A 26,787-nucleotide genomic window follows, 5' to 3' on the forward strand; every position below is an offset into this window, starting at 1 on the left:
GAGGGGAGTTTGGGGGATCTGAGGGGAGTTTGGGGTCTCTGAGGGGATACTGGGGGTCTCTGAGGGGAGTTGGGGGTCTCTGAGGGGAGGTTGGGGTCTCTGAGGAGATTTTGGGGGATCTGAGGGGATACTGGGGGTCTCTGAGGGCAGGTTGGGGTCTCTGAGGGGAAAGTGGAGGTCTCTGAGGGGAGGTTGGGGTCTCTGAGGGGAGCTCGGGGCGCTCTGAGGGGAGTTTGGGGGATCTGGGGGGATATTGGGGTCTCTGAGGGGAGGTTGAGGTCTCTGAGGAGGAAGTGGGGGTCTTCGAGGGGAGTTTGGGGGATCTGAGGGGAGAGTGGAGGTCTCTGAGGGGAGGTTGAGGTCTCTGAGGGGAGCTCGGGGCGCTCTGAGGGGAGGCTGCTCGGGGGGCGGGGTCAGCCCGCTGCGCGTTCTGATTGGCTCGGGCTCCCCCTTCCCGCCAAAACACCCCCCTCCCCTGCCCGCGAGGGCGCCGCCACCGTTGCTCCTAACGGCCACGAGGGGGAGGGGAGGGCGGTGCAGCGCGAGAGGGCTCTCCGCGCTCTCATTGGCTCGCGCCCTCGGCGGCGGGAAGGGCTCGGCCAATGGGAGCGCTGGCCGCGGTGCCGTGGGCGGGCCCGGCTCTGAGGGAAGAGAGGCAGCCATGGCGGCGGGTGCCTGCGAGGGTCGCGGTCGCGGTCTGGGGTTGTGTGGAGGGGGGGGATCGGGCAGGCCTGGAGGGGGACCGGGCCGAGGGTTATGTGTGAATGTGGGGGGAGCCCGGTGGGGCAGGCGCCTCCCTTCTGCGCTGGCGCCATCTGGGCCGTGTGACAGTGGGGCCGCAGCGGCTGCTGTGGGCAGGGTCCGAGCCGGGGCTCTGGGGTCCCCACAGCTGAACCTGCCTCCTTCCCCGCAGCCGTGCAGTGTGTCTCGGACGCCGGGGACAAGAAGGGTCCCAGGGGAGCCCTGAGCCATTACTTGACGGCCCCGTTCGACTCCCGCTTCCCCAACGCCAACCAGACCCGCAACTGCTTCCAGAACTACCTGGGTGAGTCTCGGGGGAGGCCGCGGGGTACCCAGGGGTCTCTTATTGCGCCTGGGGAGCCGGGATTTGGGGGGCAGAGGCATCTTGTCTGGGAGGGACAGGGGTGCTTGACCCCTCACTGATGCCCCCGCAGACTGTCACCGCTGCATGAAGACCCTGACGGCAAAGCGCCGGGACGTCACCCCGTGTCTCTGGTACTTCCGGGTCTTCAAGTCCATCTGCCCCACTTTTTGGGTAGGTAGGGCAGGGCCCAGGGGCGGCTTGGGACTGGGAAGCCTGCGTCCCCCTTCTTCTAGCTCCGCGTGGCTCCGTGAGCCAGGCCTGCTCTTCCCCGAGCGCCTGGGCCGGGATCCGAGCCGGTGCCCTCAGGTGGACATGCGCCTGCCGCCAGGCCCTCCACCCTGTCCACGCGTCTTCCTCCCAGATCCAGTGGTGGGATGAGCAGCGGGAAGAAGGAACCTTCCCCGGCAGGATCTAGGCCCAGGCACCAGTCGGACTGAGCGACCCTAGGCATCCCTGGCTCCGGCCTCCTTCCCCGCCGCGGGGACATCCGCGCTCGCTGCCGCCTCACAATAAAGCGCCTGTGCACCGTCCATCCCGCGTCCGCGTGTGCCGCGCTCTGCCTGGCCCGGGGCCAGCCCCGCCGCTCCTCGCCCTCGAGCGGGGCGGCCTCAGCGCTGCCTGCGCACGTGCTGGCGGCCCCCCTTCGCCGCCGGCTGGCCATGGGCCCGCTTCCCTCCCCTCCCCGGCCGGTCCTCCCCGCGGGTCCCCTCCCAGCCCCCCAGCCGGTGCTCAGCCCGGCTTCCTGGCCTGGCTCGCCCTTTCCTGCCCCCCCGCGCCGCGCCGCACCAGCCTTTCTCCGAAGGGAAATCCTTGCTCAGTGACCCTGCCGGAGCCGAGCCGGAGGCGCGGAGACAAAGAGGGGCCGCGGAGCCCCGAGGTGGGCTGCAGGGTGGGGGCTCGCTCCAGCTCCGGGAGCCCATGGGGCAGCGCCGGGAGCCCCCGCGGCGCGGCTGAGCGCGGCGACGGCCGGGACCACGAGGGATTTACCGCGAGACTGGGTAACGCTTGCGATTCTCGGCGCGGGGGGGAGCGCGGGGGGCACCCAACCCCGTTTCGTGTCGCCCCGGACGGGGGCCTCGTCCCCTCCGAGGGGGGGCAGGGGGTGTCCTGGCGCTGGCGTCCCCTCCTGCTAACCCCCCCCCACACACACTCCTTTCTCCGGGCGCTGGGAATCCCTCCCGGCACGTCCCCAGTGGGGTGCAGCCGGTGCCCAATCGTGGCCTCTGTGGGACCCAGAGTCCGGGCTGCCCCCCGTCCCCGCCGGGTCCCCTCGGCACTGTTCCCACATCGGTAACCCGGGGGTCCCGGCGCGGTTCGGGGGCTGAAAGGGGGGCTTTGGGGCGCGGTGCCCCCCCCCGTGCCCGCAGGAGCCGCCCGCCCCGGCGCCATGTTCCCGGAGGAGCGCAAGGAGGGCAGCCCCCGCTTCGGGAAGCTCCACTTCCCCGTCGGCCTCTGGATCAACTCGCCCAAGAAGCGCCTGGCCAAGATGAGCCGCCGCTGGCCCAGCGTGGGCTCCGTCAAGTAAGAGCGCCGGGCGCCCCCGCGGCGATGCCGACCCCCCCACGGCAACGCCGAACCCCCCCACGGCGGCGCCGAGCCCCCGCGGCGGCACCAAACCCCCCCACGCCCCTTCTCCGCCCCAGGTCCACGTCGTCGGACACGGCCAGCCGCGGCAGCGAGACGGTGGAGCTGCGGCCCCCCGGCAAGAGCAAGGCGGCGCGGCACAAGCGCCTCTCCAACCTCTTCCACCGCAGCGCCAGCGCCGGCGGCGGCGTGGGGGCGGCGGGCGGCGGCGGCGGGCGCTGGGCCAGCGAGAAGAAGCTGGCGGAGCTGGCGGACCCGGTGCCCGAGGACCTGGCGGAGCTGTGCGGGCAGCGGCAGCCGCCCGGCGTCCTCAAGATCTTTGGGGGCGACCTGTCGCGCGGCGCCAACTACAAGAGCGTCCTGGCCACGCCGCGCTCCACCGCCCGGCAGCTGGTGCGCGAGGCGCTGGAGCGCTACGGGCTGCCGCCGGAGCAGGGGGCGCCCGGCGACTACGTGCTGTGCGACGTGGTGGGCCGGGCGGCGGGGCCCGGCGGCGCCTGGCAGGCCGAGCACCTGCGCCCCGTGGGCGACGCCGAGCGGCCCCTGGTGCTGCAGGACGTCTGGAAGCCCAAGGCCGGCTGCTCGCGCCGCTTCGAGATCCGCCGCCGGCACGAGGTGGAGCGGGCCTGCGAGGCCGAGGACGAGGAGCCTGCCGGTGAGCCCCGCCGTGCCGCGCGCACCCCCCAGCACCCCCCGGTGCCCCGCGCTGACCCGCTCTCCTCCCGGCAGGCGCGGAGGCGCAGGCGCGGCGGCTGCAGAAGAGCCGCTCGCGGGCGGCCTCGGGGGGCCCGGCGCCGCCCAAGGAGCGCGCCGACAACCTCTCGCTGCGGCGCAGCATCAGCGACATGAACCTCAGCGCCAAGAAGCGGCGGGAGCGCAAGAACGTGCTGAGCGTGGCGGGGGGCGAGCCGGGGCCGCCCCCCTCCTCCGCCGACGCCGGCAACGGCAACGCCGCTGAGGAGCCGCCGGCGGAGCCCGGCGCCGCCGAGGAGCCGGCCGAGGGCCTGGAGCAGCTCTCGCAGTGCCTCATCCGGCCGCCCAGCCGCCACCCCTACTTCCTGCTGCTGCAGGGCTACGACCCCCAGGTGCGCGCGGGGCGGGGGGGGACGGGGGGGGACGCACGGCGCCGGCCCCCTCCCCGAATCGCCCCCCTCACCCCCTCACCCCCTCCTCGCGCAGGACTTTGTCATCTACGTGATGACGCGGCCGCAGCACGTCTTCGGGCGGCCCGAGCGCCGGGGGCCGCTCGAGAAGGGCAGCGGCGGCGGCTGCGGCGTGGACACGTTCCTGGAGGCCCCCGACATCCTGCCGCGGCACTGCGTGGTGCGGGCGGGCGAGCCGGCGCTGGTGCGGCCCTTCCGCGGCGCCGCCGTCACCCACAACGGGGCCCCGCTGCTGCGGCAGGCCCCGCTCGGCCCCGGCGACCTCCTGGGGCTGGGCCGCCACGTGCTGCTCGTGTACAAGGACCCGCGGGCGGGCGCCGCCGCCGCCGCCGTGCCGCCCCCGCTGCCGCCCTGGGTGCCGCGCGCCGGCCCTGCGCCGGGCGCCCTGGGCTGCGCGGCCTGCGGGCGCTCGCCGCAGGAGCGCCAGGAAGCCCTGCGGGCCTACGTGGAGAGCCGGCGGCCCGAGCTGCGCTTCCGGCCCCAGGACGAGGAGGCGCTGCTGCGCGAGATCCTGCGCCTGCCCGCCACCGCAACCGCAACCGCGACCGGCACCACCGGCACTGTGACCGGCACTGCGACCGGGAGCGGCGCCGGAGCGGGGCTGGCGCCCGCCTTCCTGCTGGGGCTCTGCCTCGAGCACTCGGCCCGCGCCCTGGAGCCGGCCCACTTCCCCGCGCTGCTGGCCCGCGTCGCCCGCCTCGTCAAGGAGGCTGTCTGGGTAACGAGGGGGGCACGACGGGGAGGACGGGGGGGGGGGGGGCCGCGCGCCCCCTCCCACCCGCCTCACGGCTCCTTCTGCCCCCCCCCCCAGGAGAAGATCAAGGAGATCGGCGAGCGGCAGCCGGAGAAGTGAGTGTCCCCCACGGGGCTCATCCCTGTCCCCCAGCCCTGGGGACGTCGCGGTGACGTGTCCCCCCGCCCCAGGGACATCGCAGTCCACCATGGGGACGTGGGGGGTGACGTGTCCCCCTGCCTTGGGGACATCGTGGTCCGCTGCGGAGACGGGGTGACATCTGCCACCCTGGGGACGTGGGAGCGATGGCTCCACCCGCCCCGGGGACATCGCAATCCACCACGGGGACGTGGGGGTGACGTGTTCCCTCACCTTGGGGACACGGGGGTGACATCTCCTGCCACCTTGGGGACATGGTGGTGACGTGCCCCCCCGCCTTGGGGACACGGGGGGTGACGTTCCCCCCGCCGCAGCCAGCAGGAGAAGGGCGCGGAGGCGCCGGGCATCGCCGAGGTGGCGGCCGACCTGCGGCCCCTCATGCTGTGGCTGGCGAACGCCATGGAGCTGCTGAACCTGGCGCAGGGCTGCGTGCTGGAGCTGGAGAAGGAGCTGGAGCTGGAGCTGGAGCTGGAGGGTGAGGGCGGCGCCTCCGCTGGGGGGGACGGGACGGGGACGGGGACGGGGACGAGGGGGGGACACGGCACAGCCCCGGCTTGCGCCCCCCTCCCCACCCCGCGGCCCCCCCCGCAGGCCCCGGCCACGACGCCCCGCTGGCCGGCGACCTGGAGGCGTGCGACGAGGCCATGGCGGTGCTGGACGAGGTGATCATGTCGACCTTCCAGCAGTGCGTCTACTACCTGACCAAGGTGAGCCCCCCCGCCGTGCCCCCCCTCCCGGGGCACCGCGTCCCCCCCCCACGGCGCTCACGGCCTCCCCCAGTGCAGACCCTGTACGCGGTGCTGCCGAGAGCAACCCCTTCCTGGGGCCGGGCGAGCCGAGCGCGGCGCCCGAGCTGGGCAGCCTCCCCGAGGGGCTGCGACCCGGCGCCCTGCCCCCCCCCGGGGCGCCCCGTCCCCCCCCCACGGCGCTCACGGCCCCCCCGCCCCCCCGCAGACCCTGTACGCGGCGCTGCCCGCCCTGCTGGAGAGCAACCCCTTCCTGGGGCCGGGCGAGCCGAGCGCGGCGCCCGAGCTGGGCAGCCTCCCCGAGGGGCTGCGAGCCGCCCTGGCCGTCTACGGCGCCACCCTGGAGCTGGGCCGCGACTGCCAGCTGCACCCCGACCTCGTCTCGCAGACCTTCGGCTACCTCTTCTTCTTCTCCAACGCCTCCCTCTTCAACACTCTCATGGAGAGAGGTGGGCGCCCCGGATGCCTGGGCCCCCGCGGGGGCTGTGCGGGGGGCGCCCCGGACGCCTGGGCCCCCATGGGGCGAAGGGGGGGTGTCCCAGATGCTTGGGCCGCTGTGGGTTGTGGGGGGGGTGCCCCGGACGCCTGGGTCCCCAAGGGGGCTGTGGGGGGCGTCCCGGACGCCTGGGTCCCCAAGGGGGCTGTGGGGGGTGCCCGGACGCCTGGGCCCCCGTGGGGCGAGGGGGGGCATCCCAGACGCCTGGGCCCCCACGGGGGGAGGAGGGGCGTCCCGGACACCTAGGCCCCCAAGGGGATGAGGAGGGGAGTCCCGGACTCCTGGGCCCCCGTGGGGTGTGAGGGGATGTCCCGGACGCCTGGGCCCCCCTGCGGAACACAGAGGGCCGGGGCTGCAGGCAAGGGGGGGGCCCGGACGCCTGGGCCCCAGCCCTACGCAGCGGCGCCCCCTCCCTTCCCCCCCCCACCCCCCCCCCTGCCCCGGTGCCCCCAGTTTCCTCCCATTGTCCAGGCCGGTATCTGCAGGAAGCCGCCGGTTTCCGTCCCGCTCCTTCCTGCGGGAAGCGGGGCCCGGAGGGGGGGGTTGTGGGGGGGAGGGGGCGCAGCAGCAGCGGCCCCGCCCCCCCCGCTGACCCCCCCCCTCCTCGCCCCCCCCCCCCCCCAGGCTCCGCAGGCCCCTTTTTCCAGTGGTCGCGGGCCGTGCGCATCCGCACCAACCTGGACCTGGTGCTGGACTGGCTGCAGGGCGTGGGGCTGGGCGACATCGCCGCCGAGTTCTTCCGCAAGCTCTCGGCCACCGCCAACCTGCTCTGCACCCCCAAGAGCAGCCTCAGCAAGGTGCGTGGGGGGCCGGGGCTGGGGGGGGGGCTGCCCCCAAAGCGGGACCCCCCCCCGACCCCCCGCTGTGCCCCCCCTCCCTTCCTCCGCAGGCCACGTGGGCCCGGCTGCGCGGCGAGTACCCGGCGCTGACGCCGGCGCAGCTGCACCACGTGCTGAGCCACTATCAGCTGGGGCCGGGCCGGGCCTATCCCGAGGGCTGGAGCCCCCCGGCCGAGGAACGGGAGCAGGTCGCCACCGGTGAGTCCATCCGTCCGTCCGTCCGTCCCCCCGCGTGCGTCCCCCCCCCCTCTCCGCGGCCCTCGCCCCGCGTCCCGTCACCGCCCGCCTCCTCCTCCTCGCGCAGGCGACATCTTCGAGAGCTTCACGGAGCACCCGCCGCTCATCCTGCCGGGCGACGGCTTCCGGCTGCGGCCCGGCGAGGCCGTGAGCGACGAGGCGCTGCACCGCCACCTCTGCCGCCTGCGCCGCTTCCTCTGGGAGCTGGAGCAGGGAACGCTGCCCGCCAACCAGCGCGCCGCCTATGGCCTGGAGGGCGCCGCCTGACCCCCGCCCGCGCCCCGGGGGACAGCCGGACGCGCCGAGGGACCGCCGGGCACCCCTGGGGAACAGCCGGATGCGCCGAGGGACCGCCGGGCACCTCAGGCCACTGCCGGCTCCCCCGGGGAACAGCCGGACGCACCGAGGGACCGCCGGGCATCTCAGGCTGCTGCCAGCTTCCCCGGGGAACAACCGGACGCACCGAGGGACCGCCGGGCACCCCTGGGGAACAGCCGGATGCACCGAGGGACCGCCGGGCATCTCAGGCTGCTGCCAGCTTCCCCGGGGAACAACCGGACGCACCGAGGGACCGCCAGGCACCTTGGGCCGCTGCCGGCTTCCCCGGGGAACAGCCGGACGCACCGAGGGACCGCCGGGCATCTCAGGCTGCTGCCAGCTTCCCCGGGGAACAACCGGACGCACCGAGGGACCGCCAGGCACCTTGGGCCGCTGCCGGCTTCCCCGGGGAACAGCCGGACGCACCGAGGGACCGCCGGGCATCTCAGGCTGCTGCCAGCTTCCCCGGGGAACAACCGGACGCACCGAGGGACCGCCGGGCACCTCGGGCCGCTGCCGGCTCCCCCGGGGAACAACCGGACGCACCGAGGGACCGCCGGGCACCTTGGGCCGCTGCCAGCACCCCCGGGGAACAGCCGGACGCACCGAGGGACCGCTGGTTGTCTCAGGGGAACAACCGGACACACCAAGGGACCACCGGTTACCTCGACCTGTTGCCGGCACCCCTGGGGAACAACTGGACGCACTGAGGGACCGCCAGTCACCTCAGGGGACTGTTGGCACCCTCAGGGAACAACCGGCTACACTGAGGGACCGCCAGTTGCCTTGGAGGAACAACCAGCGACCCCGGGGAACAACTGGACGTCCCAAGGTACCGCCGGATGCCCCGAGGGACCTGTTGCCCCCCAAGGGCGCCCCCGGAGGACCCGTGGGGTGGGGGCTCCAGCTGCCCCCCCCCCGGCACCGGCCGGCACCTCCGTGTCCCCCCAGCAGCCAATAAACAGCCTGGCGCCACCGCTGCCGCCCGGACGCCTGGGTCCTCACCGGGGGGGGAACACGCCTGGCACACGCATGTGCAGCCCCTGCGTGTGTGTGGGGGGGGCCCGGGGGGGGGAAACGCCGCCACCAAACCCTATCGGCCACATTGGGGCTGGGGGGGGGGACAGGTGGCATCTGCCACTGCCACAAAGGACCCCCGTGCTGCCCCCCCCGGATGCCTGGGTCCCCTGGGGGGGGGTTGGGGGGGTCCCGGATGCCTGGGCCCCGCCTTTCCCTGGGGAAGGCGCGGAACCCTGGGGGGGGGGAAGGGGCTGGTGTTGGGTGTCGCAGCAGATGGTGGTGCCCCGTGGTGGGGGGGGGGCAGGAGGGGGGAGGTCCCAGCTGCTGCCCCCCTGAGTGATGTCACCACCCCCAAAAAGGGGGGGGGTCCCTCCACCCCCCCTGGACAGACAGACCGCAGCCCCCAATGCTGGTGGGTGTGGGGGGCCCTGGGACCTCCCCCCCCAGGACCCTGCCGGGCCCAAATCCCCCCCCAGAGCTCCCCAAAACAGAAAGGACCCAGGCGTCCGGGAGCTCTGCGGGTCCCTTTATTGCTGCGGGGGGGGGGTCCGGGGGGGCCCCGCCGTCCCCGGAGTCGCCCCGGCGGCGCAGGCAGGCCCTGGGGAGGGGGCGGAGACAGCGGAGTGGGCGGGGCCAGGCCACGCCTACGCCCACCCGGCCGCGACCACGGGTACAGTGGCACCTCGAGCCCCGCCTTCTATCCCTTTGGCCACGCCCACAGAGGCGGAGCACCTCCGCGGGGAGTCCAGTGGGCGGGGTTGGGGGAAATGGGCGTGTCCTCTCAGGCCCCGCCCCCTCCCCCTCTCACCAGGCGGCGGCTGCGGCGGCGACAGCGGCGAAGCCGGAAGCGGCGGCGGCGGCGGCGGCTCGGGCGGGCGCGGGGCGGCGCGGCGGCGGCGGGGCCGGGGGGCGCCAGCGGGGCTCCGCCGCCGTCACTGCAGGGGGAAGGGGGGGGTCAGCACCGGGACGCCGCGGGCCTCCCCTCCCCCGGACGCCGGGGCCCCCCCGTGCCGTCCCGTCGCCGGCGACCTGTGACGGTGAAGCGGAGCTCGGAGCAGAGCTCGCCCCGCGGGTTGCGCATCTCGCAGCGGTACCGGCCCGACTCGTTGCCCGTCACCTGCTTCTGCACCAGGAAGGCGTCGGGGCCGGACACGAGCCGCTGCTCCCCCGGCGGCGCCGCCTGCGGGGCCGGGAGCGTCGGGGGGGGGGTCTGGGGGGGTCTCCCGGTGCCCCGGGGGGGGGGTCTCCGGTGGGGGGCCCAGCCGTACCCGGTAGAAGATGTAGGTCTTGGTGCCGTGGGCCGCCCGGTGCCAGGCCAGGCCACAGTCCAGGATCAGGTCTTCGTCCTCCGCCACCGAGAGCCGCCGCTCTGCGGGGGGGGGGGCAGAGTCGCCACCCCCGGGACCCCCCCAAACCTGCGCCCCCAGGATCCCCCAAACTGCACCCCAAAACCCCCTCAACCTGCCTCCGCCGGAACCCCTGAACTGGGTCCCCCGGGACCCCCAAAGCTCCCTCCTCCAGGACCCCCCAAAATCTCCCCTGGGCCCCCCAGACCTGCATCCCCTGGGATCCCCCAATCCTGCCCCCTGGCACCCCCAAACTGTGTCCCCCCAGGAGCCCCCAAAGCTGCATTTCCCAGGACCCCCAAACTGGGTCACCCGGGACCCCCAGTCCTGCCCCCCGGGGCCCCCCAGTCCTGCCCCCCGGGGCCCTGCTCACCGCCACAGAGCAGCCCCCGCATGCAGGAGAAGAGGGAGGTGTTGCAGGACCAGCAGTCGATCCAGACCTGCTCCATGCGCCCTACGCGGGGGCCGACCAGGTGGGGGGGGGTCGGGGGGGGCTGTGACCCCCCCAACCGGCCCCCCCCACCCTGCCCCCCCCCCACTCACCGCAGTTATTGGGGCAAAATGCTGCAAGAGGAGAAAAGGGGGGGGGTGAGACCGCAATGGGGCTGCGGGGGGGGGATCCCAGGGGGAGGTCGGGGTCTTGCCTTCGCTCTGGAAGCGCCGCATGAGCTGCTCGAAGTGATCCTTGACCTCCTGCAGCATCCAGTAGAGCTCGTTGAAGACCCGCTCATCTGGGGGGGGGAGGCAGCCCTGTGAGCCGCCGCTGCCACTGACCCCACCATTAGGTTCCAGAGTTAACACACCCTCCTGCTAGTGCCCGCCATTAGGTTCCAGAGTTAACATCTTCCTCCCTTTTGAGCTGCTGCTCCTGCTGACCCCCACCATTAGGCTCCAGAGTTAACACCTCCCTCCCCTGTGAGCTGCTGTGCCTGGGACCTGTGCCTGAACTGGGACCATTAGGTCCCAGAGTTAACACCCACCTCCCACTGATCCCCACCATTAGGATCCAGAGTTAACACCCCCCCGTGGGGTTCCTGGTGGGGTTAGTGGTGCCATTTTGCACCCCCCCCCCACTGGGGGGGGTTCTGGGGGGGGATCTGCTGTCACCTTGGTAGTTTTGCTCCATGACGCGACCCACGGTCCGGCGGAAGTGGGTGGAGGCTTCGTGCAGTGTGTTCTCGTCTGGGAAGGGGGGCGCAGGGTTTCGGGAGGGGTTCAGGGGGGTTTCAGGGCGCCCAGCCGGGGACGGGGCCCCCCCTCACCAATGACGCCCATGAAGGTGGCAGGGTGGCGGGGCAGGGCGGCCAGGCCGCGCAGGCCGCTGCGCAGCAGGGCGGCCACCCGGGCCCGGAGCTCGGGCTGCCGCGGCAGCGCCCGCGCCAGGTAGGGCCCCACCAGGGCGCCCAGGGCCCGCGCCGCCCCCGGCTCGCACAGCAGGCACCCGCCGGCCCCCGCCGCCGCCGCCAGCGCCAGCGCAGCGCCGCCGCCACCACCCCCCCGCATCCTCCCCGTGGGATGCGCCCCTGGCAGGCCACGCCCCTGGCAGGCCACGCCCTGGCAGGCCACGCCCCCAAGGGAACACCCCCCCCCCAAGCCCACACTCCCTGCAGGGAGCCCTGCTGCTAGGCCACGCCCCCTTCGGGGAGAATCTCTGTGAGGCCACGCCCCCCAGAGAGGACCACTATGAGGTCACACACTCTAGGCCTCACCCCACAGGGAGAGCCCACTAAGCCACGCCCCTGCTAGCTCCTCCTCCCCCCCACGGTGCCCTCCTACTTGGCCAAGTCCCTGCAGGGAATCCTGCCTAGGCCACGCCTCCCCGCTAGGCCACGCCCACCAGGGGACCCTCCATGGGGTCATGCTGCTATAAGCCACGCCCCACTCTAGGCCACGCCCCTGCTAGCGGGGGGGGCAGGGGAGCCCTTCCACTAGCCCAAGCCCCTGTGGGGAAACCCTGCTAGGCTCCGCCCCCTCTAGGACATCCCCCAATAGGCCACACCTCCAGCAGGGGACCTCCCATCAAGCCACGCCCCTCATAGGTGCCCCCCCTTGCCAATTGGCCACACCTCTTGTGGGGACCTTCCTGCTAAGCCCCACCCCCTGTGGGAAGCCCCACCCCCTGTCCTGGCCACACCTCCAGCATGGAGACACCCCCACCATAGCCACGCCCCCCCAGAACTGCTCCACCCCCAGCAGCACCCTAGGCCTGTCTGGGATGACATCACCGCTAATCTGTTTCCATGGTAACAGGCTGGGTGGGGCTGGGGTCCGGGTGACTGTGTTCCCCCCCAGCCAGCCTGTTTCCATGGTAACAGGCAGGCCAGGACTCTATGGTCTGGATTCTGGAGGTCCAGGTCTCTATGGTTTTTGGCTGGAGGGACCAGATCTCTATGATTTTGGACCTGGAGGACCAAATCTCTATGGTTTGGAGCCCGGAGATCCAGATCTCCCTGGTTTTGGGCCTGGAGGTTGGGGCGCCGTCACTGCCAGCCCGTTCCCACGGTAACGGGGCAGGGCGGGTGGGGGTTGCCGCTACCCCTAGGTCGTGTCTCCATGGCTACGGGTCAGGGGTCACCCCTGGGCTGTCTCCATGGTAACAGGCCGGGGGTGGGGCCCACAGTGACACTGGGGGGGGGGGGTGACAGCTTCCCGCATACCAGAGCGCCCCACACTCGCCCCATGGACCCCGACCCCACCCCCCAGGGGACCCAGGCATCCGGGCGCCTCCCCCTTCCCCACGCTCGGGTTAAAAACAAGAAGTGCGCCTGGCCCTTTAAGGGCTCCCTGCTTACGTCACCACCACCGCCCCCTCTTCTGATTGGCGGAGCTGCTGCTGGGGGCGTGGCCTTGAGAACTTTCCACTAATACCGCTGATGCGACCTCTGACAGGCTTCTGGGGAGCATGTCCCGCCCCCTCCTTCTCTGATTGGCCAGTGCTCCATAGGGGGCGTGGCTTAAGAGGCCGGCAATGGGGGGGGTGGAGGTGCTGCTACTCCTCTCTGATTGGGCAGAACTGTGTCAGGGGCGTGGCCAGGAGGAGAGCGCTGCTGGGGGGGCGGGAGCGGCGCCTTTTGATTGGCTGGGAGCGGGAAGGGAAGGGGCGGGGCCTGGGGGTACCTGGGGCCCGGCGGGCAGCGGGCGCTGATTGGCTGCGGCAGGGGGTCGCGGAGCGCAGGTGAGGGGGGGGCGGCCCGGGTCAGGGGTCACGGGGGGGGGGGGCGCCCACACGTGTGCATCACGGTGCACACGCGTGTGCCGGGCGCGAGGCAGGAGGGGCCTCCCGGCCCGTGACCCCCGGGTTGTGTCCTCGTGCGGGCCGCACGTGGGTCGCGCAGCCCCGGCGTGCACGGGGGACAGGTCACACGCGTGCGCGGGGCAACTGACACGCATGTGCAGGGCGGCTCACGCGTGTGCGGGGCAGCTTGCACACGCGTGTGCCTCACGCGTGCGGCGCTCGCAGGGCGGCCATGGCCGGGGCCCGGCTGGGCAAGGTGACGCCGGCAGCAGCATCCTCTTCCTCTGCGACATGCAGGAGCGTTCCGGCCCAGCGTCGCCTTCTTCCCCCAGATCGTCGCCGTCGCCGCCTCTGCTCCAGGTACCCGGGGCCCAGGCGTCCGGGAGCCCGACGCCCCTCTGACCCCGCCCCCCCCCAGGGCCCAGGCGTCCGGGAGCCCGATGCCCCTCTGAGCCCACCCCCCCTAGGGACCCAGGAATCCAGGTGGTCCCACTCCTCCCTCCCTGCCCCCCCCCCAGGGGACCTAGGTGTCCGGGCACCTTTGCAGGGGACCCAGGCGTCCAGGTGTCCCTGATCCACCCCCCCTGGCTCCCCCAGGGGCCCAGGCGTCCGGGTGCTCCCACTTCTTTCCCCCCTGCGTCCCGGGGGGCCCTGGCATCCGGGCGCCCCCGCTCCTCCCCCCCTGCCCCCTGGGGGGCCCCGGCGTCCGGGCGCCTTGGCGGGCAGTGACGGGTGCCCGCAGGCGTGCCGGGAGCTGGGGGTGCCGGCGGTGGTGACGGAGCAGCACCCGCGGGCGCTGGGCCCCACCGTGCCCGAGCTGGGCGCCCACGACCTGCCCAAGCACCCCAAGACCTGCTTCAGCATGGTGGTGCCGGCCGTGGAGGCCGAGCTGCGGGCCCGGCCCGGCCTCGCCTCCGTCCTGCTCTGCGGCATCGAGACCCAGGCCTGCATCCTGGTGCGCCCGCGCGGGGGGCCCAGGCGTCCGGGGGGGCCCATGGGGAGGGGGGGACCCAGGCGTCTGGGGGAGGACTTGGGGGGGAGGGGGAGGACCCAGGCATCCAGGGGGGGCCCAGGCGTCCGGGGGGGTCCACGGGGAGGGGGGGACCCAGGTGTCTGGGGGGGGACTTGGGGGGGAGGGGGAGGACCCAGGCATCCAGGGGGGGATGCGGGGGGAGGGAGGGGACCCAGGTGTCCGGGAAGACCCTGTGGGGAGGGGGGTTGTTCCTGGAGCTGGGATCCAGGCGTCCGGGGGCCCCCAGTGGGTGCAATGCCCCGTGGGTGGTGGTGGGGGGGATGGGCGGGCTCGCCCGGACGCCTGGGCCCCCGGACGCAGCGTGAGTGTCCTCGTCCCCCCCCAGAGCACGGCGCTGGATCTGCTGGAGCGGGGCCTGGACGTGCACGTGGTGGTGGACGCCTGCTCGTCCCGCAGGTGGGGACGCGGGGGGGGGGATGGGGACGTGGGGGGACACACGGCGCTGTGGGGCGCCGTGGGGTGACGTGGGGTGACGCCGAACCGCAGCCAGGTCGACCGGCTGGTGGCCCTGGGCCGCCTGCGCCAGAGCGGCGCCTTCCTGACCACCAGCGAGAGCCTCATCCTGCAGCTGCTGCGCGACGCCGCCCACCCCCGCTTCCGCCAGGTGAGCCCCGCCCCCCGGGAGCCCCGCCCCCCTGGGCCACACCCAACGGGAGCCACACCCACCAAGCCCTGCTTGGCCACGCCCCACACAACACCCCCACCCGACCCAAACGCAGGGTCATGGTTGGCCACGCCCCCAGCCCCACCCACCTGCTAGACCCGCCCACCAGGTTGCCCAGCCCCACCCACTAAGGCACTGCCCTTAGCCCCACCCACCAGGTAGCAGCACTTAGCCCTGCCCACCCAGTAACCTGGCCCCGCCCACCAGAGCACTCAGCCCCGCCCACCACACAGCACCCCCCTTCCCAGCCCCGCCCACCAGGTAACATGGCCCCGCCCACCAGGGAGCTGCCCCAAAGCCCCACCCACTGGGTAGCCCCGCCCCTCCAGCCCTGCCCACCACATAGCTACCTGCCAGCCCCGCCCCATTGGCCAGTCTGGCCCCGCCCACCGGGTGTGCTGGCTCCGCCCACCACAATGCCACCTCCTAGCCCCACCCACCAGGCACCCCCCCCCAGTGCCACCCCCAGGGAGTCCTGCTGGGCAGATAGCCCCGCCCCCTCCATGTAGCCCCTCCCCTAGCCCCGCCCTCCCCCTAGCCCTGCCCCCCACGGGTTCGTCAGCGGCTCGTTAGCAGCGGGGGGGGGGGGTCTCATTGCAGGTCCAGCAGCTCATCAAGGAGCCGGCGCCGGACAGCGGGTTGCTGGGGCTGCTGGGGGGCCCCGGCGTCCTGCCGGGGGAGCAGTGAACCGCCACGGTCACGCGTGTGCACACGCGTGTGCAAGGCGCCAGGGAGCAATAAACTCCGCCATGGTCACGCGTGTGCACACACGTGTGCAAGGCGCCAGGGAGCAATAAACACCGCCGTGGTCATGCGTGTGCACACGTGTGTGCGGGGCACCGCTGGGAGGGCAATAAACTCCACCATGGTCATGCGTGTGCACACGCGTGTGCAAGGCGCCGGACGGCAGGGGGACCATGTCGGCATGGTGGGGGGAGGTCGCATCACGCGTGTGTCGGCGTCGCGTCGGGGTCACATGTGTCGCGTTATGGGGGGCGTCACACGTGTCCGGCTGTGGGGGGGGAGGTCACGCGTGTTGGGATGTGACCTGCCGGGGGGGGGGCAAAGATGGGGGGTTTCCCCGGGGGGGGGGGTGTTCCACCCCCATCGCCCCCCCCCCGCTCCAGTGTTTTGGCCCCGCCCCTCCCCCGCGGCGCCCCGCCCCCGCAGATCGACAGGCGCCGCGGCCAATCGGCGCCGCCCCCCCGCCCTCGCGGGCACCGGCCCTTTTCTTAATGAAGCCCCGGGCTGTGGAAGGGGGGGGAGGCCCCGCCCCCCGCCCGCCCCCCGCCCGCCCCCATTGGCTGCGCTCAGCCAATGAGCGCCGCCTCGCGCCGCCCCCCCCCCCCGCGAGGATCCCCCCCGCCCCCCGGGTAATTACCCCGGCGGGTCCGTCCTGCCGCGCCGGGACCGCGGCGCCGCGCCGCCCCCGCCGGCACCGGCACCGGCACCGGCACCGGCACCCGGGGGCAGCGGCGGCAGCGGGGCCGCTTCGGCTCGGCTCGGCTCGGCTCGGCTCGGTAAGCGGGCGCGTGGCTGGGGCTGGTTGCCGTGGCGACGGGGGGGGGATGAGCGTGACAGCGAGTGTGATGGTGATGAGCGTGACACCGAGTGTGTGTGTGTGTGTGTGTGTGTGTGTGACACCGCGACACCGCGACACCCCGTGCGCGAATGTGTGTGTGCGCGCGGCACCGGGTGTGATGGTGAGTGTGACAGCGGGTGCCTGTGTGACACCGGGTGTGAGACACTGTGCGACACTGTGACACCGAGTGTGTGTGTGTGTGACACCGAGTGTGACACTGTGAGAGCGTGACACTGTGTGGCTGCGTGTGACACCCTGTGTGCGACTGCGTGTGTGCGCGACTGTGCGTGTGGCACCGAGCGTGTGACGATGAGTGTGTGTGACACCGTGACGGTGTGCATGACACCGTGTGAATGCGCGTGACACCGTGACACCCTGTGTGCGAATGTGTGTGTGTGTGTGCGGCTCCGAGCGTGTGCCACACTGAGCGTGACACCGTGACAGTGTGTGTGTGACACCGAGTGTGACACAGGAGTGTGACAGCATGTGACACCGAGTGTGTGGTGATGAATGTGACATGGGAGTGTGACTGTTTGTGTGACAGCGAGTGTGACACCATGATGCTGTGTGTGTGACATTGAGTGTGACAGTGTGTGACAGCATGTGACTGTGTGTGTGTGACACTGTATGTGACACCATGACACCCTGTGTGTGACTGTGTGCGTGTGCACGACTGTGTGTGGCACCAAGTGTGACACCGTGACACCGAGTGTGTGCCACCGTGGCAGTGTGTATGACACTGTGACTGTATGTGACACCGTGACACTAAGTGTGTGCGACTGTGTGTGTGTGCGGCACCGAGTGTGACACCATGACAGCGTGTGTGTGACACCAAGTGTGTGACGATGAGTGTGACATGGGACTGACTGTGACAGCGTGTGTGTGATACTGTGTGTGTCTGGGTGACAGTGAGTGTGACACGGGAGTGTGTGACTGTGTGACAGCGTGTGACACCGTGCAGCTGTGTGTGACGTGACAGCGTGTGACTGTGTGTGACTGTGTGTGTGTAATGTGTGGCAGCGAGTGCGACAGCAAGTGACACCGTGACAGCGAGTGTGACAGCGTGTGCGACACGGTGTGCGACGCGGGGGTGTGCAGCGGGGTCCAGGTGTGACACGGACGGTGATGCTGTGCGCGCGCGGCCCTGTGTGTGCGGCCGTGTGATGGGGCAGCGGGTGACACCAGTGGCGGGTGACGTGTGTCCCGCTGCGTGTCACCACGCGTGTGCGCCTGGTGCTGTGTGTGCGACGCGTGTGCGACGCGTGTGCAGGCTGCAGCCGTGTGCGTGTCCGTGCTCCGTCACATCCGTGTGCACGCGTGTTCGCCGGGAGCGTGGGGGAGCGTGTCTGCGAGCACACGCGTGTGCTGGGCGCGGCCGGGTGCTGCCGCTTGTGCACGCGTGTGTCCGCGATCTGGGGCTCACGCGTGTGTCAGGCGTGTGCGTGTGCCCCACGCGTGTGCTTGGCGTGTGCCCGGTGCGTGTGGCAGCGTGTGCGGGGGGTCCCGGCGCTGGGGGCACCGTTGGGAACCACCGGGGGAGGGAGGGAAGGAGGGAGGGGAACAGGCGGACGAGGAGGGAGAGACGCAGGGATGCAGGGATGGAGAGTGGAGGGATGGGTGGGGGATGCAGGGATGGAGGGACGATGGAGGGAGGGATGGAGCGGATGAACAGATGGAGGGATGGAGCGAAGGAGGGATGGGGATGGAGGGAGCGAAGGAGGGATGCAGGGATGGAGAGTGGAGGGATGGGTGGGGGATGCAGGGATGGAGGGATGGGGATGGAGGACATGAACAGATGGAGGGACAGGACAGAGGGATGGAGCGAAGGAGGGATGCAGGGATGGAGGGATGATGGAGGGAGGGATGAAGCGGATGAACAGATGGAGGGATGGAGCGAAGGAGGGATGGGGATGGAGGGAGGGATGAAGGGGATGGAGCGAAGGAGGGATGCAGGGATGGAGGGACGATGGAGGGAGGGATGGAGCAGATGGACAGACGGAGGACGGGGATGGAGGGATGGAGCGAAGGAGGGATGGGGACGGAGGGGTGAGGATGAGGAGGGATGGGGATGGAGGAGGCAGGTTCGGAGGGACGCTGATGGAGGGATGGGGATGGAGGGATGGGGGATGGAGGCAGGACGATGGGATGGAGGGATGAGGATGCATGGAGAGATGGAGGGATGGATGGAAGGATGAATGGGGGGATGGATGGGGATGGGTGAAGGATGGAGGATGAAGGGGGGATGAAGGATGCATGGAGAGATGGAGGGATGGATGGAAGGATGAATGGAGGGATGGATGGGATGGATGAAGGATGGAGGATGAGGGGGGATGGGGTGACGGGGGGTGACGGGGGGGGGACGGAGGGCGGCGAGCGGGGGAGGGGCCGGCGGTTGCCGGGGCGCCGTTGCCATGGCGACGGCACAGGCTGCCTGGCTGCTCCGGCGGGATGAGCGGGGAGCGGGGGAGGGGCCGGACGCCTGGGCCCCCCCCCCCCCGGGGGGCGACCCGCCGGGAGCGGGGCATTGTGGGTAACCCGGGCCTGGGCCGGGGCGCAGCAAAGCACTCTGGGTAACTGCTGCCCTGCGGGGCGCAAGGCATTGTGGGTAGTGCCCGGGTCCCCTCCCCCCCCCCCGTTTGGGGACGTTTTGCCCCGTTTCGGGGCCCAGGAGGGACGTTGGCTGTGCGAAGCGGCGCGGGAGGGCTCCCGGCGCGCACACGCCTGCACACGCCTGCACACGCCCGAGCGCATGCTTACACACGCTTGCACACACACGCTTGCACATGCTTGCACACGCTTGCACACACACGCTTGCACGCACATGCTTGCACACGCTTGCACATGTTTGCACACACACACGCTTGCACACGCGTGCACGTTTGCGCACACACACACCTGCACACACTTGCACATGTTTGCACACACACACGCCTGCACACGCCCTGAGCGCACGCCTGCACACGCCTGCACACGCCTGAGCGCACGCCTGCACACGCCCAAGTGCATGCTTACACACGCTTGCACACACATGCTTGCACACGCTTGCACACACATGCTTGCACACGCGTGCACATGTTTGCACACACACACGCCTGCACACGCCTGCACGGCTCAGCGCGGCTCCTCCCTCCGCAGGTCCCGGCCCGGCCCCGGCTCCTGACCGGGATCCCTATTCCCATCCCGGCGGCTCCCAGTTCCAGTTGGGGACCCCCTTTCCCTACCTGGGACCCCCCCTCCCCAATTGGGACCCCCGTTCCCAGTCTCAGGGACCCCCCTCACCTTACTGGGACCCCCATTCCCAGTGCTGGGACCCCCATCTCCTAACTGGGACCCCTGTTCCCTTACTGGGACCCCCATTCCCAGGTCCAGAACCCCCCATTCCCTTTCTGGGACCCCCCCTGCCCTAACTGGGACCCTCATTCCCTAACTGGGACCCCTGTGCACTTACTGGGACCCCCAACCCCAGCCCCAGGACCCCCCATCCCCTATCTGGGCCCCCCATCCCCCAACTGGACCCCCATTCCCAGCCCCAGGACCCCCCATCCCCTATCTGGGCCCCCCATCCCCCAACTGGGACCCCCATTCCCAGGTCTAGGACCCCCCCTCCCTAACTGGGACCCCCATTTCCAGCCCCAGGACCCCCCATCCCCTAACTGGGACCCCCCTCCCCTAACTGGGACCCCCATCACCTTGCTGGGACCCCCATCCCCAGGTCCAAGACCCCCCCTGCCCTTACTGGGACCCCCATCCCCAGCCCCAGGACCCCCATTCCCAACCCCAGGACCCCCCTCCGCACCGCCGGGCCCCCCCGTCCCGGTGCCGCCATGCACCCGGCGGTGGCGGCGCTGCTCTGGGCCGGCCTGGCCGCTCGCCCGGGGCTGCTGCCGCCGCCGCTGCCGCCCTCGCTGGCGGCGCCGGGGCCCCCGCGGTCGTCACCGTCGTCACCATCGCTGCCGCCGCCGCCGCCGCCATCGTCGCCGTCGTCCCCGGCGCCGGCGCTGGGCCACCTGCGGCGCGCGGGGAGCGCGGGGGCCGAGCTGTGCCAGGGCTACTACGACGTGATGGGGCAGTACGACGCCGCCTTCAACTGCTCCACCGGCGCCTTCCGCTTCTGCTGCGGCACCTGCCACTACCGCTTCTGCTGCGAGCACCGCGGCCGGCGCCTGGAGCAGGCGCGCTGCACCAACGTGGAGACGCCGCGCTGGGCCGCCACGCCGGCGCCCGGGGCCGCCGCCGCCGCCGCCGCCGCCGCTGAGCCTGGTGCGCCCGCCCGCCCGCCCGCCGCCCGCCCCGGCAGCACCGTCTACGTGGTGTGCGGCGTCGTCACCTTCGCCCTGGCCGCCGGCGTGGCGCTGCGCGTGGCCTTCGGCAAGGCGTCGCGGCGGCCCCGCGCCCGCGACATCAACGTGCCCAGGTGAGCCGCCGCCGCGGGCGTGCGCGCGTGCGAACGGGAGCGCGTGCAGACGTGCGCGCGGGTGAAGGTGCGTCCTCGCGTGCACACGTGCAGACGTGCAAAAGTGCAGACGTGCAAACATGCACCCGTGCAAGCACGCACACATGCAGACATGCAAAAATGCACCCATGCAAAACATGCACCCGTGCAAGCATGCACACCTGCAGACGTGCAAAAATGCACACGTGCACATGTGCAAGCATGCAAACATTCACATGTGCAAACATGCCTGAGTGTGAAGGTGCATCCTCACATGCACCCGTGCAAGCATGCACACCTGCAGACGTGCAAAAATGCACGCGTGCATGTGGGAAGTCGCGCACACGCAGGCATGCGCACATGCACATCTGCAAACATGCAAAAATATACATGTACATGTGCAAACGTGCACACGTGCAAAGGGATCAGAGCCAGATCCCGACCCATGTGCAAAGGGATCAAGGCCAGATCCTGATCCTGGCCCACATGCAAAGGGATCGGGGCCAGATCCCAGTCCAGCCCACGTGAAAAGGGTCCGGGGCTGGATCCTGACCCACATGCAAAGGGATCGGGGCCGGATCCCAGTCCCAGCCTACGTGGAAAGGGATCAGGGCTGGATCCCGACTCACGTGCAAAGGAATCAGGGCCAGATCCCGATCCCAGCCCATGTGCAAAGGGATCGGGGCCGGATCCCGACCCACGTGCAAAGGGATCGGGGCCGGATCGTGTGCGTCCCCCCCCCCCCCAGGGCGCTGGTCGACATCCTGCGGCACCAGGCGGGGGGCAGCGGGCGCCCCGAGCGCCCCGAGCGCCGCAGCAGCGCCGTCCTCGCCGCCGGCCCCCCGGACAACGGCCCGGCCTGGCCCCCCACGACCCTCTACGGCGCCCCCAAGGCCTGCAAGGGCAACCACGGTGGGGCTGGGGGGGCTGGGGGGGGTCCCCGTGGGGTTTGGGGGGTCCCATGGGGCAGGGAGGGGGATTTGGGGGTCCCATGGGGCAGGGAGAGGGGGGCTATGGAGCAGGGAGGGGGATTTGGGGGCCCCATAGGGCAGGGAGAGGGGGGCTATGGAGCAGGGAGGGGGATTTGGGGGTCCCATAGGGCAGGGAGAGGGGGGCTGTGGGGCAGGGAGGGGGATTGGGGGGTCCCTGTGGGATTTGGGGGGTCTCCATGGGGTTTTGGGGTTCCATGGGGCAGGGAGGGGGATATGGGGGTCCCACGGGGCAGGCAGAGGGGGGCTATGGGGCAGGGAGGGGGGTGCTGGGGGGTCCCCCTGGGGCCTGGGGGTCCCGTGGGGCAGGACGCGGGGCTGGGGCCCCGGTAACGAGGGGGGCTGACGAGCCGGGGGGGGTAATTAGCCCCGGTGGGGGGGGTAACGGCGCCCCGTCGCCCCGCAGAGAACTTGCACAACTACCTGCACCTCAGCGTGGGCAGCCCCGAGCACCACGGCGCCACCCTGGGTACGGGGGGGGGGGGCTGGGGGGGCTGCCCCACGGCGCGGGGGGGGGGAGGCTGGGGGGACTCTGCCCCACGGCGCGGGGGGGCTGGGGGAGACCCACGGCGTGGGGGGGGGCTGGGGGGGCTCTGCCCCACGGCGCGGGGGGGCTGGGGGAGACCCACGGCGTGGGGGGGGGCTGGGGGGGGCTCTGCCCCACGGTGCGGGGGGGGCTGGGGGAGACCCACGGCGTGGGGGGGGGGCTGGGGGGGCTCTGCCCCACGGCGTGCAGGGGGATGGGGGGGGTCTGTGCCCCATAACATGGGGGGGGGGTCTGGGGGGGTCTCTGCCCTACAGCATTGGGGGGGGGTCTGGGGCTGCCCCATGGCACAGGGGGGGGACGGGGGTGCCCCATAGAGGGGGGGGCTATAAGGGGGCTCTGCCCCGTGGCAGAGGGTTATTGGGGGGGGGTCCCTGCCCCATAACATGGGGGGGTCCAGGGGGTCCCTGACCCATGATATGGGGGCTTATGGGGGGGGTCTCTGCCCCATATTGTGGGGGTGTCGGGGGGTCCCTGCCCCATGACATGGGGGGGGTTATGGGGGGGGGGGTCCCTGCCCCATATGGGGGGGGGGTTATGGGGGGGGTCCCTGCCCCATGGCATGGGGGGGGGGTCGGGGGTCCCCGCGCCCCACGGCTCCCCCCGCGCAGACTGGCGGGTGCCGCCGACGCCGTCGAGCCGCCGGGCCGGAGCCCTGAGCTGCTCCCGCTCCTTCCACAACCTCTCGCTGCTGCCGCCCCCCCCCGAGAGCGGCCTGCGGGGGGGGGGCCCGGCGCGGGGGGTCTCGCTGCAGCGCCTCGGTGAGCCCCCGCGCGTGTGCGTGTGTGTGCATCCATGTGCATGCGTGTGCATCCATGTGCATGCGTGTGCGTGCGTGTGCATGCGTGTGCATGTGTCTGCACCCATCCCGCGGCCCCCACACCCCCCCTGAGAGCAGCCTGTGGGGGGGGGGGGCCGGCGGGGGGGGGGGTCTTGCTGCAGCGCCTCGGTGAGCCCCCGCGCGTGTGAGCCCATGTGCATGTGTGTGCGTGCGTGTGCATCCGTGTGCGAGCATGTGCATGTGTGTGTGCACATGTGTGCATGTGTCTGCGCCCATCCGTGGCCCCTGCGCCCTCCCCGAGAGCGGCCTGCGGGGGGGGGACTGGCGGGGGGGGGTCTTGCTGCAGCGCCTCGGTGAGCCCCCGCGCGTGTGCACCCATGTGCATGTGTGTGCGTGCGTGCATGCGTGTTGCACCCATGCGTGCGCATGTGTGCGAGCGTGTGCACGCGTGTGCGTGCGTGCATGTGCCCCCCCCCCCGCTGGTGCCCCCCATGTGCTGGCGCCCCCCGCACCCTCGTGCCCCCCCCCCCGCCTGACGCTGTCCCCCCCCCCCCCGCAGCGGAGCAGGAGGCCGAGGAGGGCGGCGCGTGGTGGCGCCCGGCCTGGGAGGCGCCTCGGGGGACGCTGCCGCTGCCGGGGGGCCGCGGGGGGGTCGCGGGGGGGCCGCCGCGCCGCGTCGCCTCCCAGGAGCTGCTGGCCGGGGGGGGGGGCCCGGGGGGGGGCGGCGGCACGATGCCGCGGGCCTGGGGCGGGGGGGCATCGCGGCCCCCCTCGCCCCGCCGCCCCCCGCCCCGCGCCGCCTCCCAGGGCAGCCTGGCGCCGCCCCCCCCCCGGCCCCCCCCCCGCCGCCGCCCCCCGCCACCGCCGCCCCGCCGCCGCCCCGCCGCCCGCGGCCCCCCCCCGCCGCCGCCGAGCAGCTGCAGCTGCTGCCCGGGCCCCCCCCGGGCCCCCGCCTGCGCACCGGCAGCCGCAACGAGGTCACCGTCTGAGCCCCCCCCCCCGCCCCCCGCCGCTGCCGTCCCCCCCCCCCGCACCGCACCGCACCGGGGGACGCGGCACCGCGCTGCGTCACGGGACACGGCACCGCACCGGGGGACACGGCACCGCACGGTGCCACGCGACACGCTGCGACACGGCACGGTGCAGCACGGCACGACGTGTTGTGACACAGCGCGGTGCGACCCGGCACGACGTGTTGTGATACGGCGCAGTGCGACACGGCACGGTGCAACACAGCACATGTGATACAGCACGGTGCAGCACGGCACGACGTGTTGTGACACAGTGCGGTGCGACCCGGCACGACGTGTTGTGATACGGCGCAGTGCGACCCGGCACGGTGCAACACAGCACGGTGCGACGCAGCACAGTGCGACACAGCACAACCTGTGATACAGCACGGTGCGACACGGCACGAAACGTTGTGACACGGCACGGTGCGGTGTGACCCGGCACGATGTGTTGTGATATGGCGCAGTGCAACATGGACCCGTGCAACGCGGCACGGTGCAACACGGCACAACGTGTTGTGACACAGTGCGGTGCAACGCGACATGATCGGTGCAACACGTCGCGGTGTGACACGTCGCGGTGTGACACGTCGCGGTGTGACACGGCACGGTGCAGCGTGGTGCGGTGTGACGTGTCGCGACGCGCTGCGGTGTCACAGCCTCAGACTCAGCTTTGCGGCGCTCGGCTCAGCAGCTAATGATGTCACGGCTCCGGACTTGGTGGCTGATGACATCACGCCGTTCAGCTCAGCAGCTGATGACGTCACAGCCTTGGGCTCGGTGGCTGACGGTGTCACCTCCGGACTCAGCAGCCGGTGATGTCACAGGCTTGGACTCGGCGGCTGATGATGTCACAGCATCCAGCTCGGCAGCTAATGACATCACGGCCTCGGGCTCGGCGGCTGGTGGCGTCACCCTTGGACTCGGTGGCCAATGACGTCGCAGCCCTGGACTCGGCAGCTGATGACGTCACAGCGTTCGGCTCGGCAGCTAATGACGTCACGGCCTTGGACTCGTCAGGTGATGATGTCACAGCCTCGGGCTCGGCAACCGATGACGTCACGGCCTTGGGCTTGTCGGCCGACAGCACTGCAGCCTCGGGCTCGGCGCGCGATGATGTCAGCCTTGGCCTCCGTGGCTGATGACGTCATCGCACGGAGCTTGGCGGCTGATGACATCGCAGCGTTCGGCTCAGTGGCTGACGGTGCCGCAGCCTTGGACTCGGCGGCTGATGACGTCACGGCCGCGGACTGTGATGTCACAGCACTGGACTCCCCGTCTCATGATGTCACAGCGCCGGACTCGCCGTCCGATGATGTCACGGCAGCCGCTTCTCGATGATGTCAAGCCCGGGGGTCCCGCGGCCCCCGATGATGTAAACACTGTGGATGCCCCCCGATGACGTCAGCACCGGGGACTCCCGTCGCCCCGCCCCCCGATGACGTCATCGGCCGGGGCGGCGGCGTTGGCGTCGGTGATGTCACAGCGGCGGGGATGCCCCTCCCCCTGGCGGTGATGATGTCACAGGGCCCGGGCGCCCGCCTCACCGCGATGTCACTGCCAAGACTCCGCCTCCCCGTGCCGCGGGGGGGGGTGTGGGGTGGGCGGAGCCCTTTTTGATGATGTCACCTCTCTCCGCTGATGTCACCGGAGAGAGCGCCCGTTTTTAACCCCCCCCATGACGTCACGGCCCCCCCCCAGCCTTGTACATATCCGTCCCAGTGAGTTTGTCAGGTCTCAGCCCCCCCCCCGGGCCAAACCAAGGGCTCCCCCCCCCCGCCGGGCCCCGGCACACGCGTGTGCACACGTGTCCCTGCACCCACACGCGTGCCCAGGGCGCTCACACACGCGTGTGCCCCCCCCCGTCCCCACCGAATCGAAGCCATAGAAAAGGGGGGGGGCCCAAATCTGGAGCCGGGGGGGGGGAAGGGGGCTGCGTGTGCGGGACGCGGCGTGCGTGTGCGTGCACACACGTGTGGCTGCATGTGCGGGAGGCGGTGTGTGCGTGTCGCTGCACACGCGTGACCCCCCCCTCCGTGTCCCCGCGTTCCCCCCCCCCTGAGGCCCATGTGCCTTAGTGTCCCCCCCCCCCCCCGGGCAGGGGACATGAGGGGTCCCGGGGAGGGGCGGCAGCACACGCGTGTGCGCGTTCCCCCGCGACACGTGGCTGCGCGTGGAGGGGGGAGACGACCCGTGACACGTGTGCACACGCGTGTGTGCCTGCGGGCAGCGTGTGCTCGCCCCCGTGCCGGGTCCCGCTTGTACATGCGTGTTCCCCCTCGCACACGCGTGTTCCCTCCTCGCACACGCGTGTTCCCCCCTTGCACACGCGTGTTCCCCCTCTTGCACACGCATGTGCCCCCCCCTTAGCACGGGGGTGTTTTTAAGCCCGATTTTAAGCAAAAAACCTCGTGGCCTGCGGGGGGGGGGGGGGAGGGGGGGCGCCCCGAGGGCGGGAGGGTTTTGGGGGAATAAACGGACATTTCCTGGCCTGGGACTCGCCTGGATTCAATGGGGAGACGGGGGGGGACCCCAAATGTGGGGCCTGGGGGGGGGCGCCGGGGGGCCATGGGGCTGGTCTGGGGTCCCGGTTTGGGGGGTCCCGTGGGGCTGGGGGGGCTGGTTTGGGGGTCCTGGTTTGGGGGGTCCCGTGGGGCTGGGGGGGCTGGTTTGGGGGTCCCAGTTTGGGGGGTCCCGGGGGCTGGGGTGGGTTTGGGGCGGGGGGGGACACTTCACCCCCCCTCCCCGGACGAGGCTTTCCCATGAGCCCC

The 26,787-nt window shown here is 71.9% G+C and overlaps 4 protein-coding genes across 4 annotated transcripts; 3 read left to right on the forward strand and 1 right to left on the reverse strand.

Moving 5' to 3' along the window:
- Positions 1-1,698: 1,698 nt before the first annotated feature.
- On the forward strand, positions 1,699-7,425 carry RASIP1 (Ras interacting protein 1). The gene is made up of 12 exons (XM_067314368.1): positions 1,699-2,103; positions 2,473-2,626; positions 2,749-3,344; positions 3,419-3,774; positions 3,869-4,570; positions 4,664-4,701; positions 5,059-5,219; positions 5,336-5,451; positions 5,699-5,939; positions 6,611-6,783; positions 6,876-7,023; positions 7,130-7,425. Exons 2-12 carry the CDS (start codon positions 2,493-2,495, stop codon positions 7,327-7,329), a joined length of 2,865 nt encoding a protein of 954 aa, XP_067170469.1. The 5' UTR covers positions 1,699-2,103; positions 2,473-2,492; the 3' UTR covers positions 7,330-7,425.
- A 1,848-nt stretch (positions 7,426-9,273) lies between these two features.
- Positions 9,274-11,249, reverse strand: IZUMO1 (izumo sperm-oocyte fusion 1). The gene is made up of 7 exons (XM_067314295.1): positions 11,009-11,249; positions 10,854-10,928; positions 10,391-10,477; positions 10,290-10,310; positions 10,120-10,200; positions 9,669-9,769; positions 9,274-9,335 (listed from the first exon to the last, which is right to left on the reverse strand). The coding sequence occupies exons 1-7, from the start codon at positions 11,247-11,249 to the stop codon at positions 9,333-9,335; spliced, it is 609 nt and encodes a 202-aa protein (XP_067170396.1). The 3' UTR covers positions 9,274-9,332.
- A 2,511-nt stretch (positions 11,250-13,760) lies between these two features.
- On the forward strand, positions 13,761-15,550 carry ISOC2 (isochorismatase domain containing 2). The gene is made up of 4 exons (XM_067314366.1): positions 13,761-13,936; positions 14,340-14,410; positions 14,501-14,618; positions 15,279-15,550. The coding sequence occupies exons 1-4, from the start codon at positions 13,844-13,846 to the stop codon at positions 15,363-15,365; spliced, it is 369 nt and encodes a 122-aa protein (XP_067170467.1). The 5' UTR covers positions 13,761-13,843; the 3' UTR covers positions 15,366-15,550.
- A 4,522-nt stretch (positions 15,551-20,072) lies between these two features.
- On the forward strand, positions 20,073-24,835 carry SHISA7 (shisa family member 7). Its single transcript, XM_067314296.1, has 5 exons — positions 20,073-20,674; positions 21,441-21,604; positions 22,088-22,150; positions 22,837-22,986; positions 24,708-24,835. Exons 1-5 carry the CDS (start codon positions 20,085-20,087, stop codon positions 24,833-24,835), a joined length of 1,095 nt encoding a protein of 364 aa, XP_067170397.1. The 5' UTR covers positions 20,073-20,084.
- Positions 24,836-26,787: the final 1,952 nt, after the last annotated feature.

The sequence above is a fragment of the Apteryx mantelli genome, chromosome 34, assembly GCF_036417845.1.
Source record: "Apteryx mantelli isolate bAptMan1 chromosome 34, bAptMan1.hap1, whole genome shotgun sequence".
In the NCBI taxonomy this organism is placed as follows: Eukaryota; Metazoa; Chordata; class Aves; order Apterygiformes; family Apterygidae; genus Apteryx; species Apteryx mantelli.